The sequence below is a fragment of the Fusarium graminearum genome, chromosome 3 (assembly GCF_000240135.3).
Source record: "Fusarium graminearum PH-1 chromosome 3, whole genome shotgun sequence".
Lineage (NCBI taxonomy): Eukaryota > Fungi > Ascomycota > Sordariomycetes > Hypocreales > Nectriaceae > Fusarium > Fusarium graminearum.
This window is the reverse complement of record NC_026476.1, coordinates 759111-772198: the sequence shown is the minus strand read 5'-3', so window position 1 is coordinate 772198 and position 13088 is coordinate 759111. Positions and strand designations below refer to the sequence as shown.

Below are 13088 nucleotides of genomic sequence, written 5' to 3'. Positions count from 1 at the left end.
TTTCCTTGACAGAAATCATGAATTCTGACACAACTCCTTTGAACGTGCTCATTGTTGGAGCGGGTAAGTTGTTGATCCTGGCTTTAGCGCCTGTCTAACTTTATAGGTATCGGTGGACTTACCGCGGCTCTTGGATTACGCCAACAAGGCCACCATGTAACGGTACGTCAACTTTATCTGTGTATCAATCAGATACTGACAGACTTTAGCTATTCGAGAGATCGCAACTCGCAAGAGAAGTTGGAGCAGCCATTCATCTTGCGCCAAATTGCCATGGCATTCTACGACGATTTGGAGTGTACCCGGAAACCTTTGGCGCCAACCCTGTCGAAGGAGTAGGTCATTCATGTTATCATCATGGGCAAGACTGACTTGTGTAGATTTGCGAGCATACCGGCACCGGAGATGTCAAGTTTGATATGAACTTGTCAGGTCCTTTGTCCATCTGGGAGAATGTATGTCACTTCTTTCCGTGTCTGATACCTGCTAATTCGCCTAGCCATGGGTCCTTTCTCACCGTGTCCGACTTCACGAAGAGCTCAAGCGATTAGCAACGTCTACCGAGGGAAAGGGAACACCAGCTATTCTCAAAACATCTAGTCCCGTGGTCGATGTCGACCCTTCTACGGCCACTGTCAAATTCGAAGATGGCACGACAGCGTCTGGAGATTTAGTTCTTGGTGCTGATGGCGTTAGCGTATGTGGACCACTGTTTATGTTGACTCAAACTGACAACTGCAGTCTATAACCCGAAATATCGTCACGGGAACAGACATCAAGCCCTTTGGCTCAGGAAAGAGCGCTTTTAGATTTTTGATTCCCCACGACGTCATCCGCAACAATGAAACCACCAAGGTTTTTACAGAACGAACAGGATTCATGACGATGTGGATGGGCGATGATCGCAGATTGATCATGTATCCCTGTTCCAACAACACCTTTATGAACTTTGTCGCCATTCACCCTAGTAACATCTCTGCTGGTTCGAACAAGGGCGCTGGTAGGTCTTCTTTGAACACCTTCAAAGACTTGGCTAATTTTGGAATAGGCTGGGGACGTGGCGGTAGTACAGGGCTGCTGAAAGAAGTGTACAAAGACTTTGAGCCCAGAGTCCGAGCTCTGCTAGAGTTGGTGGATGCCGATGAACTCAAGCTTTGGACATTGTTGGATATGGACCGAATTCCAACCTGGCACAAGGAGAGGCTGGTACTTTTGGGAGATGCCGCTCATCCATTCTTGCCTCGTTAGTAAACCTGAATTATTCTGTTAACCCTACTAACAGCTTTATAGACCAGGGACAAGGAGGCGGTATCGCAATCGAAGACGCAGCGTCATTGGCTGCACTACTACCACTTGGTACCACGCCAGCCGACATCCCATCCCGACTGGCTCTGTATGAAAAGACCAGAGATGTGAGAGCGCACACCGTTCAAGAGTTTACCCGAGAAGCAGGAGAGGATCTCCACGGAGAGAAGCGCGCCAAATTCAACAGTAAGAAATCGTTTACTTTTTGAAGCGTCACTAACAATGGCACAGTCTACAAGTTTCTCAACTACAACTTTAACCACGACGAGTGGCACAACTCGACCAAGGCCCTCAAAGACCATCTCTACTCCCAAAACAAGAACCTCCACTGGAAGTCTCCTCTATCTTTTGGGCCCATGCCCAGCCCTCGCCAAGACATTCTCGGCCAGCGCCACGATGGGACCGGCTCGAGCTTCACCACGTACTCTGTCCGCTTCAAGTCGTCGGCAACATATCTCAAGACTCTATTCCCCGCGCCACAGTTCAGCTTCTTTAAGCCTGGAACCATCGCAGAAGCTACATTTGCGTGCACCGAGCTTAAGGATATGAAGTGGCTGGGCGGAGGCGGCTACAGGTACTTTGGCCTCTGGCTACACGGTGTTCAGTATGAAAAGAAGGATGGAAGCAAGATATTTGGCTCCTTCTTGGCGGTTCTCATGGAGAACCTAGCGGACCCTATTGTCACTGGCAGGGAAGAGCTTGGCATGCCAAAGTTGTTCTGTGAGATTGAAGTTGAAGAGAAGAATTCAGCAACCAAAATCCAGTGCAGTTGGAGAGGAGCAAAGTTTGTGGATATTTCCATCAACGGTCTTGCCGAAGCCAACGGCGTCAACGGCGCCAACGGTACAAACGGGGCACCCAAACCTACTGGACCTCCAGGCGCTCCTCCACTGCCAGAAGAGCAAGGACAAATTGTCTACCGATATGTCCCCTCAGTGGGCAACCCGGGTGTTCCTGATGCTGCTTATCCTGTGTTTATTGAGGATGGTTTAGAGTCTACGCCCCGAAAGGTGGAAAAGACAGAAGTTGGCAGTGGAGCCGAGTTGAACTTGTCCGCTGGAACATGGGAGACCCTGCCAACGCTGAACCACATTGCGACTGGGTTCTCCGAGATCCCTGTCTATGGAATCGTGAAGAGCAAAGTCGAGTGTGGAAGAGGGGTTGATGATATTTCCCACGCGAGAAGAGTAGAGTAGATAGCTCCATCATATTCAATTTAGCCGTTTAATTACTGTCTTTGTCATGTTTGATTTGAGTTGATCATTCTTCCGCCAAACTATTCCAACTTCCTATCCCAGTCTAGCAACTCCATCTCCATCAAAGCGGGTCATCTGCTTCATCCGGTTGGCTTCCGTAGCTCAGTTGGTTAGAGCGTCGTACTAATACTTCAATCTGAATATTCAGTGATGCGAAGGTCTCAGGTTCAAGCCCTGGCGGGAGCAATCCCAACGCCACCGGATGTTCTTTTTGCTGTAACATGTGATTTGTGTGTCTATATGCATCTAATAAGGTCGAGCAGGCGTAAGCTGTCCAGTACATTCACCGAATCCAACACCTGAACCTTCCTCTCCGACAACAGCCGTTATCCTGACGACATCACCGTCCTCAAGGAATCCTCTCTTGGATCCATCCTTTAGAGTAAGAGGCTTGGAGCCACCCTCTGTTGTCTCAAGCATACATCCTCTGCTCATTTCGTCAGAACCAGTGACCGTACCCGTGGCCAGAATATCTCCAGTTCGGAGAGCACTGCCTGAGCTAACAGAGTGGGCTATCATCTGCTGGGGAGTCCAGTACAGAGCCTCCACGGGACACACACCAACGGTTGTGGCAGTCGAGTTGGCCAAGACTTCAACTTTCATGGTGATGGAAAAGGTTGATGGGTTGGGATGTTGGAGGTAGGACGCTGCAAGGGTTTGCTGGGCTGGCGAGCGTGTCCTGTAGGGGTCTAGGGCGTCGAGTGTGATGACCCATGGAGAGAGTGAGGTTCCCAGACTCTTGCCGTTGAAAGGACCAAGAGGGCTCATCTCGAAACCTTGAATATCGCGGGCTAAACTAATCAGTAAGAGTATCTTTGTGACAATCGGTTGACTTACCACTCCAATCGTTGAGAATAGCAAAACCAAAGATGTGTTCTTCCGCATCCTTTGCATCCAGTCTCTGCTTCATGCCCAACGGTTTTCCAATGACGGCCGCAAGCTCAACCTCATAATCAACCTTTTGAGAAGGTCCATAGACGACAGCACTTTCGCCGTTTGCCGCATTGGGGTTGCAGAATTGTCCGTATGGTCGCTCAATGTCGGTACCGGACACAACAATGGAGCTTGTGCGGCCTTGATAACCGACAGGGAAGTGAAAGAAACCTGGCGGTGGGTTGGGATTGTTGACGACAATACGACCTGCGTTTATGACGTGGTCCAAAGAGCAGGAGAAGTCTGGAAAGTCAGTGGTTGTTCGTAGGACAGAATGGGTGACTTACCGGCAAAGTCTTTGATTTCCATGGGCAGATGCATCGTGACGGCGCTCACATCTTCCTTACTAGCGGATGAGAAGCCATCAAGACCATTCTTTTGGTGTGCTGATTGAATTTGCTTTCGAACATCTTGATGCACGCTCCTGGGGAGAGCAGCAAACGCGTTGAGAGTCGGTTGGTTGAAAACACCCTCGATATCCTTGAGTAGATCTTTTGTCAAATCATTCAAGAAGATGACAGTGTTTCCCAGTCTAGTGACAGCTTGAGGGTTCTCATGGGCGGCCGAAGAAGCGATTCCAAAAGGAATGTTCTTGTCGGAGAAATGGTGGGAGTAATCTGCTGAAGTCATTTTGAAATTTGATAGCGCTGGAGTAACTGAAGCCAGAATAGAATAGGATATTGATGATTGATATTACCCATCATGTCTCAATCCGCGGGCACTATTCCCGACCGCGATGTTGTTGGAGCAAGTGGGCGATCGGATGTAGGAGAAGTTGGCCGAGTTGACCTCCACATCCCGAGGGGTAAACATCCCGGGAAACGGCCGGAGATATGACCGGCAAACACCATAAAACACCATGGATTTGAAGTGGAAGGTAATTGATTATTATTTGATACACACCAATTCAGTTTTTATTGATACAGAAAATTGATTCTTTATCCACCCAATTCAATACAAGATGACAGACAAGATGGCTCTTAATGGAAACCTCCGACAAACTCAACGCTTCATCACAACACACAATGAAGAAGGCAAAGCAGTCGTCGACACAACAATCGACTCAGATGCACCCTTCTACGCACTCCCCAACGGAGATGCCCATTTTGCTTTAGGCTACGCAACAAAACAATTCCCCGCCGACCTGTCAAAAGACGTGTCTTCTTACCAATCTTTCCTGAGCGACGCTCCAGGCCTCAGCGTCTCAACAGGCACTGTTCTGCGATACGTGGATATGTGTCCTGGTCACATGTCTCCCATGCACCGCACCGTCAGTCTTGATTACGGTGTTGTGCTTGAGGGAGAGGTGGAGTTGATTTTGGATTCCGGGGATAAGAGAGTGATGAAGAGGGGAGATGTTTGTGTGCAGAGAGCTACTATGCATGCTTGGAGGAACTGCAGTGAGACTGAATGGGCTAGGATGCTTTATGTTCTTTTGCCTTCTACGAAGCCTGTTGTTGGTGACAAGGAGTTGGGAGAGGATTATGGAAACATGGTTGGTGTGAAGGCGTCCGAATAGATAGTTTACCTACAATACAGATGAGTCAAAAGATTAACTGCGATTTTTCAACATTGAATATGTACTTCTAAGTTACTCGATAAAGCATAAATCGCGTGGTACATCGACTTGCGATTATACTCAAGGTCATCTAACTTCCAAACGTTGTCAAAGTCATTCCAATCCACCATAACCTACACCCGCACAAAGGTCTCATGAACAAAAAGAAATGCCACTCATTGATCAACATGAAAAAGAAAGGTATTCGACTGAACAACTTGTTTGCCTCAACACGGGATCGAACCGTGGACCTTGTCATTACTAGTGACACGCTCTACCACTGAGCCATTAAGGCGGCTAATTGGATGAGAGCAGTGATCCGCATTAGGCTCTAACAGGATGTTATGTTACAATGGAGTCACCAGGGAGTGCAAAACATGCGAGGAAATATGAGAGAAAGATTTGATACAAAACATAACCAAAGAACCAAATAAACGACACTCCAGATCCCCCTAAAACTCTCCACCGATGGGATACTTCCAAACCTTGTCCGTAAACTTTCCAACCGAAGCCCTCCAAGTTTGCGCCGCGCCCTACAAAGTCAGTCAAATTCAACATCTGCAACTGCCAAACTTACAGCATTAAAGTTTAGTCCCCGAAACATGGCAGTGATGAAAAACAATTCAGGCGTGCTATTATAAACTCTCACACCATTGATGTGCTCCGGATCGCGGTTCAGTGGTCGATAAGAAGGTACCCGCCGATGCGGCATGTCAAACTCTGGATGATCAACCGACACAGGCGAACGCTCTGGCGTTTCCTCGCGACTTTGTGAATGGTGAAGTTCGTAATCTCTCAAAACAGCGCTGTGGAAAGATCCATTTTGGACACGCGTTTGGGTTGTTGTGGTCGACATGATTGCTGATGAAAAAGTCAAGTTGAAAGTCAATAATTAGGTCAAGATCTTTGGTATTATCAAATGACTTCCCCTGCTTACTTGAATCCAACGGAAGGCGCGGAGATCGGCTGTTGAGGTTAAAGTGACCCCCACTCGGGATGTGGAGGAGCAGACCAAACCAAAACACCCGAACCGATGGACAATCCGGGGTCCCCGGATCAACTACGACTTTACTCTTCTCAGAAGGACTTCGAGTTGAAGTCCAAATACTTGGTCTTGATGCCCTCAGAGATTCTGAAAGCACACTCAAATCATCAACATGTCGAAACAATTCTCTGCAATCCGCTCAGCGGCCATTGACGGTCGTGTTCACAATCCAATCTACCGCAAAGACCAACTGCGCAACCTTCACAGCGCGTTGGCGGATAATGCATCCGCTATTCAAGATGCGATAGCGAAAGATTCAAAACATCAGCCTTCGGAGGTCAAAATCGAGTATTGTCTTGCGCTGCAGCTCATTGCAGATGCTTACATTGCCATCAACCCTAATCAGCAGCTGGAGCAAGAATATGCTGTGACAAAAGGTCAAGATGACGTTACTAGCCGCGAACCGGTTGGAATTGTCGTTATTGAGCCTTCGAGTCATGCTTTCTTTTATGGTTTGATTTCGGCGCTGGCCCCTACGCTGGCCGCTGGAAACTGTGTCATTGTTCAGGTGAGTTTGTATTCTCATTCACATAAACTTTGCTAACAAATCAGTCTGAAAACTCTCTGCGCGAAACACCAAAGTTGGTGCTGAATCTCATCGAAAACTCTCTAGACAGAGACATCTTTACCGTCTCAGCCCAGCCCGTCACACCAGAAGATATCGGCACGTCTCACACTTTCGTGTCGCAAAATGGCACATCAGGGCCCATTCTCCGCAACCATCTCGTCTCAGACCCCAAAGCTCCTGTCATAGCCTTTGTTGAAAGAGACGCAGACATTTCAGCCGCCGCTCAAGCCCTCGTATCAGCTCGCTTCAGTCTTCAAGGCAAATCACCCTACGCGCCTGATGTGGTTTTTGTCAACGAGTGGGTCAAGAAGGATTTGCTACGCGCTCTTGTGCAGCAGAGCACTGAATTTCTGGCGACTTCACCTACAAAAGGAAGGGCTTTGAAGACGGGACTTTCGAGGGAGGTTGAAAAGGATGACAGCACGCATGTTGTGCTTTCTGGATCGAATGGAGTCATTCTTGATGTTCAGAACAGGTAAGAACTCCACGAGAGATTGAGATGGGAAGTTTGCTAACTGAGATAGATCTTCGACTCTTTTGAAGCAAAAGGTTGAAGAGACGACTTTGATTGTTCACTCTGTCACGAGTATGGATGATGCCATCGACGCCTCAAGAGAGTATGTTTCCCTTTACCGCTTCGTGTTTCTCGACTGACCTTTTAGTATCGGATCTCTTGCCGCCGCATATGTCTTTACAACACCCGCCATGGCCAAATACATCTGCCAGTTTATAGACACAGCTGTTAGCTACGTCAACCAAATTCCCACCAAACTTCTCTGTACGTCATCAAATCTCTCACTAAACCCCAGCTAACATCTCTAGACTCCCCCATCGCACCACTCGGTTCTCCTCCCCAAGGAATCACCAACACCATCTACCACGAAGACCAATTCTCCAGCTCAAAACCAAAATACCTCACAAAATCAAGCATGGAGCAAAAGCTGGCCAAGATCTTGGGAACTTCAACCGCTGCTGAACTAAGAGCGCTAGAAATAGAGGCGACAAATAGACTCCCAGAGATGAAGCGACGACTCAAGGGAACGCAACTTGGTTTCTTTGAACAGGGTATTGTTACGAGTTTGGTGTTCGTATTGACCACACTTGTTTCCGGGACGGGGTTGCTTGGATATTATGGAATTAGATACTGGCGGTCTTGAGGAGTTATTTCGTTCACATTCTCTTTTGTATATACCAAGCTTGGAATGGAAATTGCTGAATAGGTTGAACATCCGTGCTTCTAAATGCCGAGTCAGTGAATGCCTTTTACCGAATTGATTTGTTGTATACTCCCCCTAGGCCCCATCTTTTGAATTCCCAACAACGGTGCATAGACGGTTCGCGATCACGAGGCTAAATTAATGGACGTTCAACAAAATATGTTTATAATAAATCTCTCGTAAAATGTAAAATCTCCTGTGCTTATCACCACTCAAGTCCAACGTAAATCCCATCAAACGAGAGTAAAAACCTGCTTGTGATCACTATTCGCACCGAGAGCACCGACAACCTCCCCATGCATGATCCCCTGCACAAAACACTCGCCAACAAGCTCATATCTCAGCTCGTCTCCCTCCTTCTCGACAGGTCTCAGCAGATATGGCACATTCCCTCCATCAAGCAAGACAATCGCGTCTCCCTCTTTGGACCCCCAAGGACACAATCCAAACAGTCCAGACGTCGTAACAAAAAAACAAGGTTCTATGCATGTCGGTAGCTTCTTGGTCTCGTAATACTCCAACTCGGCTTTGGCGTTTGGTTTTAGCACTTTCAAAGCAGGTCGGTTTGAGTAGGCCCAATGCGAATTCATGTGGTCGATGTATTTCTGATTGCACTCCTGGACAGTCTTTTGCAAAATGTCGCCCGCGCTGTTTCTCCGTGTCCAAAAAGGTGTCAGACCGCATGGATCCAAGATCTGATGGAGCACTTTGCATATCTCCTGTTGATTATCGAAAGACCCCTGGTAAGGGTACATGTACTCGATGGGTACAGAACTAATTCTTTTGATCTCGGTAATACGAAGACCTGAAAGTCGAAGGATGAGCGGGTCATCTGTTTTGAGCAGCTCAAGGTTGGGTTTTGTGTCGCCGAAAGCTTTGAATCTCAGGCAAGCGTTCAGGTTTGCTTGCGTCCATCTTGAACTTCCCTTCTGGTCGATGGACCAGGTAGGATGACCATTCGACGTGTCTGCGGTCGGCCCGACGGTCTTGACCCATGTTCGTGTAGGCTGACAATGTATTGACGACAATATCGCCACCGAATTATGCTCCCGAATCCACCACCGTGTAAAGTCGGCAAAGACGCGTTCCTTCGCCTTGTCGTAGTTGGGTCGTATCAAATCGTCCAGCTGCGAGGCGTCGTGTGTTTCGTCGGCAAATGTTAGTAGCGCAAAGAGTTTATCTCTAGGATCCGTAGCTTTCAAATCAAGACCCGAGAGAAACACCTCGAGGATACTTGACAGCTGATCTTTGTCATCCGCCTCGACGGGCGTGGTGGCCACTTCCCTCGTTCGTCCTTTGGGCTTCAATGTCTTCCAAATAGCAGCCATGGAAATCTGTTGCGAAGCGTTGTGCGGGTTTTGAGCTGCGTAAGCCGGATGTCCAAGCCAGTTGCTCACTTGAACAACCTCTTCCCAGGGGACATATTCGGCAGAACAGTGGACTATAGGTACTCGTGCCGACAAAGCTTCTTGGATGACCCAGACTCTCGAGAACCAGGAATTTTCGTATAGTGTGCTCATGAGGAATGACAGTTGGGTATTGCCATACCAGCCCGCCATGTCGATGATGTCCTGGGACCATGTTTTGAGGTGCATTTCGAATACTTCAAACATTCCTTTGAACGAGATTTTATGCCCGTCCTTCATTCTATCCTCCCCAAAGGATTTGATCTCGGCCAATGGCGTCAAATGCTTGGTTCCGGCGCAGCTGCATGCATCACCACCTTGGCATATCTCGCTGTTGTAGTTGCAGATGTCTCGAATGAGCTTCAAGCACGCTTCTACACCATGGTTGTCCTCGCCCAGCCAGATATGCACAATTGAAGCCAAGGAGTAAATCTGGGTCATTAAAGTGACTTGCTGAGCCCTCTCTTCAAGATCGTCCTGATTGATGCACACGGCGTCGATCCATATGGCCAAGGTTTCGTCGGCAAGGCGAAGACGACGAATAGCCTGGGCTGCAGATTTCCCAATACTGAAAGGTGTGTCTTGGGTATCGTTTTGGTTGGGAGAGAGGAAGATTTCATCACGCTCTGAAGAGTCGCCCCAACAGTAAGACAAGGCATCAAAGTCGACATTCTGTGCTTCGGCATCTTTGAGGCTCGCAATACTGAAATGGGCGCTGATGGGGTCGTCGAATGATCCTGGCTTGACATGTAATAGTCGAATTTCCTGGCGGTCAAGGTTCAGGGCGTGGGTGTAATGGGAGGCGTTAGAAGAGATGGAGAGCGACTGGATAACTTCTAGAGGATCGTTGGCTTCGTATTCAATGTTAATTCGCCCTTTATGGATGATGTTTGTCCAGGCCATGTACATAGCTCGCGGGATCAGTTGAATAATATCACCGGGGCGTAGCGCTTCTATCCATAGACGCTTTCGGGGACCAAGCCAGATGTGCCATCGCTCTGTCCAGTCTTGAGGCTCTTGTTCTGCGAGGCGATTGTTGTGAACAAGGATGGTGCGAAGATCTCCTCGCCCTTCCGGGCGTTTGACGGACGCATCGAACCAAGTGAATGAGACTCGTTCGGCATTATCAGCCCAGCCTTGGCGATGTCAGTACCTGTGATTCACCGTGGGAATTATCCGTACCTTGATCACGAGACAATCCTCCAAAGCTGACTGCGATGACCCTCTTGGCATCGTGGGGGATCTCTAGTTCAACATACGGTTGTTCTGGACAGTGATCATGGACCTGAATAAGGTCTTTGCGCTCGACAAAGCATTCTTTGTTGGTGGAAGTCATGTTGCAGGGATTTTCCTTGGGTCTGCATTATCAAAAGTTGGAGTTGAGACATTATTTAAGGCTGATGCTGACATGGAAGGAGGGAACCAGCCAGATCCATGTTTAGCAGCTGGCAGGGTAGCAGGGCTTAGTGCGCGGGGAGGCGCAGTCCGAGCAATCCTTGTTCCTTCTAACTGGGGGCCAAATTCAAGTGGAGTTGGCTGCTGGGTGTTGATTGAAGATGGTTCTGTTTTTGGAGATAGATAGTACACTGCCTGCATTCGCACGCTCAGTTCACATTCATGGATTTAGAGAGGACGGGCTTAGTATGAAGTCGGCTGATAATAAATTCGGACGATCAACGCTATGTCCAATACCAAAGTCGACCCCATCCCTCAGTTCTCGTAATCCCCGATTGTTTGCTGACGTCTCGGCAGCGTCAGCATCCCAGAAACGGGGACTAAAATTGGCGACAGTGTGGGTGATGTTGGGATCTTGAAATGGTCAGCTTGGTAGACAAATAACAAAGAGGTAACTTACATCAGACACGTCTCTCGGCTTCAGTCTCGTTCTGGAACCGCTCAACGTGGAAAGTGACCCCTACAACACCAGGTTGAGCCATAACCTCTGCGGCGTGACGAGCAAGGGTCTCGGGATCCTGGCATATTCCCATAATGCCACGAGGCAAGGGATCGGAAGCAGCCGAGTTTGCTGCTCGTCGTTCTTCCAGGTGTCGTCGAAGCTTTGCGACCTTGCGTCGAGCTTTCGTAAACTGGTGTTGCTCCTTAGTGATCTCGCGTCGCTTCTGGTTGATCGCGTATTGCTTCTGGGTGGCATCGCGTATGGCTCCATGGAGTGCCATCTCGATTTGCTCCTCCGTCAACGCGACATTGTGTGTCGTCGTGGGAGCTTGCCCGTTCGAAGATGACATGATGGTTGGTCAAAATATGTATGGAATGTAGAAACTTGAGTTCTGTTTTGTGTGAGATTGATGATTGCGTTGTTCAGGTTTTCTTTTTGGTGATAAGTTTGGGGGGGATAAAATAGACCCACATTGGATTTATTATTGAGCTATTGTTTTATGAGGTGAGCAAATGGACGAGATGGCAGTGCCAGGCAGTGGCAAGGTGTGTGATGTCTGGATCCAAGCTGGCTAGCTGCCTACACCACTGGTGACACTCCAACTTGCAATAGCGTGTCCCCAAGATGCTGGTACGGTATCTAAGTACATACATTGCGGCCTGGGTAGCCTTTATACTGTTCACGTTACTGTCACACTTTCGTGGTTGTATTGTTATGGCTGATGGTGTTTTACCAATGCACCGTCCAACTACTAGTTTAATCACATACGGAATGAATAAGAAAGCCGTGTTTCCTCTACACATCACAAGGTTCATCACGTAGTTACGTCGGTGTGGCGATTGCGCAAGTAATACATCTCGTTTCCATCAACACCTGTGAGAAACAGCCCCTCGTCCACGACGGTCCAAACTCAACCCTCAATCTGTCGATGTGTGTTGGAGAGTTATCCTTCGTAGTGAAAAGAAGTGATGCTCCTAACCGTAGTAAAATCTGGCGATACAAGTCAGTCATTGCCATAATGCTAAAAGCTCAGTGAGCAGGACTAACCCATTTGTCCCCTTCAATTGGAGAAGTGATTGATGACACTTTCTAGTGTGTTTTGCTGGTGTTTCTGGGGCTGGTTTGTGTTCCAGTTGGACTTTGCCTTTAGCCAAGCATCGTACTCTTTGGAGATGCCGCCTGAAACATCATGGGCGTTCATTGCTGCCATGCGACCCCAGGGCCAAACATGCCAGTATTGTTGCGAACGAGAGTAGTGTTGCAGCCTGCCGACATAGTGGCACCATGTGAGGTAGTCAACCTCGAACTGAAACCAGACGTCGCCAATCTGGCGAGCGTCTGTGGCACTGTGCACTGCGGTGAAAAGACTCTGCTGTACTTGTGCACGGGAAGCTGCCCAATTCTCTTCAATCCAGTGGCAGTGGAATTCGAAATGCGCCTTGATAGCGAGTCGGCGCCGCGAGTGGTCAAGAGGGTGAAAGTTGTTCAGGATCGGTTGCACAGTGGGTATCGCTCCAGACATCTTTGAGATATCTATCCTAATGTGTAATTAGCGATATACAGTAAAATTCAAGTTGAGAACTAACAGCTGTGTATATGTGTTATGTTGTGTTGTTGTGTAGGTGAAGAATATGTGATGATGTTGAAATGCCAGCTTTGATTAGATGTCTCTGTTTGCACCGAGCCCTACAGTTCGACAACTCGCACTTGGCCTGCACTGCCAGAGATTGCAATCAGCCCACTTCAGTGGAATACCAAAATGAGGCACTGCATGACAATGGGAGACTTCAGACTGTCAACTCGCCTAGAAAAATTGAATTCTGCCTACCTACTCCCTCTCTTTTCCTATGATCCCCAACTTCAATTCCACAACATCATCCAAAACATACACGCGACCTGAAAA

General features: G+C 48.3%; 8 protein-coding genes and 2 non-coding genes across 10 annotated transcripts; 4 read left to right on the top strand and 6 right to left on the bottom strand.

Moving 5' to 3' along the window:
• Positions 1-17: 17 nt before the first annotated feature.
• On the top strand, positions 18-2535 carry FGSG_04969 (uncharacterized protein; the record flags this gene model as incomplete). The annotated part of the gene is made up of 9 exons (XM_011325142.1): positions 18-63; positions 107-162; positions 210-335; positions 381-455; positions 500-697; positions 742-1000; positions 1049-1243; positions 1291-1491; positions 1537-2535. 9 exons carry the CDS (start codon positions 18-20, stop codon positions 2499-2501), a joined length of 2121 nt encoding a protein of 706 aa, XP_011323444.1. The 3' UTR covers positions 2502-2535.
• A 117-nt stretch (positions 2536-2652) lies between these two features.
• FGSG_20630 lies at positions 2653-2747 on the top strand. Its single transcript has one exon. It is a non-coding gene; the product is annotated as a tRNA-Ile (tRNA).
• A 60-nt stretch (positions 2748-2807) lies between these two features.
• On the bottom strand, positions 2808-4124 carry FGSG_04968 (uncharacterized protein; the record flags this gene model as incomplete). The annotated part of the gene is made up of 3 exons (XM_011325141.1): positions 2808-3352; positions 3399-3737; positions 3782-4124. The coding sequence occupies 3 exons, from the start codon at positions 4122-4124 to the stop codon at positions 2808-2810; spliced, it is 1227 nt and encodes a 408-aa protein (XP_011323443.1).
• A 343-nt stretch (positions 4125-4467) lies between these two features.
• On the top strand, positions 4468-5013 carry FGSG_04967 (uncharacterized protein; the record flags this gene model as incomplete). The annotated part of the gene is made up of 1 exon (XM_011325140.1): positions 4468-5013. One exon carries the CDS (start codon positions 4468-4470, stop codon positions 5011-5013), a length of 546 nt encoding a protein of 181 aa, XP_011323442.1.
• A 262-nt stretch (positions 5014-5275) lies between these two features.
• Positions 5276-5347, bottom strand: FGSG_20629. Its single transcript has one exon. It is a non-coding gene; the product is annotated as a tRNA-Thr (tRNA).
• A 157-nt stretch (positions 5348-5504) lies between these two features.
• Positions 5505-5908, bottom strand: FGSG_12658 (uncharacterized protein; the record flags this gene model as incomplete). The annotated part of the gene is made up of 2 exons (XM_011325139.1): positions 5505-5585; positions 5630-5908. The coding sequence occupies 2 exons, from the start codon at positions 5906-5908 to the stop codon at positions 5505-5507; spliced, it is 360 nt and encodes a 119-aa protein (XP_011323441.1).
• A 301-nt stretch (positions 5909-6209) lies between these two features.
• On the top strand, positions 6210-7822 carry FGSG_04966 (uncharacterized protein; the record flags this gene model as incomplete). Its single annotated transcript, XM_011325138.1, has 5 exons — positions 6210-6605; positions 6650-7140; positions 7190-7282; positions 7328-7443; positions 7488-7822. The coding sequence occupies 5 exons, from the start codon at positions 6210-6212 to the stop codon at positions 7820-7822; spliced, it is 1431 nt and encodes a 476-aa protein (XP_011323440.1).
• A 233-nt stretch (positions 7823-8055) lies between these two features.
• Positions 8056-10624, bottom strand: FGSG_12657 (uncharacterized protein; the record flags this gene model as incomplete). The annotated part of the gene is made up of 2 exons (XM_011325137.1): positions 8056-10139; positions 10471-10624. The coding sequence occupies 2 exons, from the start codon at positions 10622-10624 to the stop codon at positions 8116-8118; spliced, it is 2178 nt and encodes a 725-aa protein (XP_011323439.1). The 3' UTR covers positions 8056-8115.
• A 520-nt stretch (positions 10625-11144) lies between these two features.
• Positions 11145-11534, bottom strand: FGSG_12656 (uncharacterized protein; the record flags this gene model as incomplete). Its single annotated transcript, XM_011325136.1, has 1 exon — positions 11145-11534. One exon carries the CDS (start codon positions 11532-11534, stop codon positions 11145-11147), a length of 390 nt encoding a protein of 129 aa, XP_011323438.1.
• Positions 11535-12245: 711 nt separating this feature from the next.
• Positions 12246-12707, bottom strand: FGSG_04964 (uncharacterized protein; the record flags this gene model as incomplete). Its single annotated transcript, XM_011325135.1, has 1 exon — positions 12246-12707. One exon carries the CDS (start codon positions 12705-12707, stop codon positions 12246-12248), a length of 462 nt encoding a protein of 153 aa, XP_011323437.1.
• Positions 12708-13088: the final 381 nt, after the last annotated feature.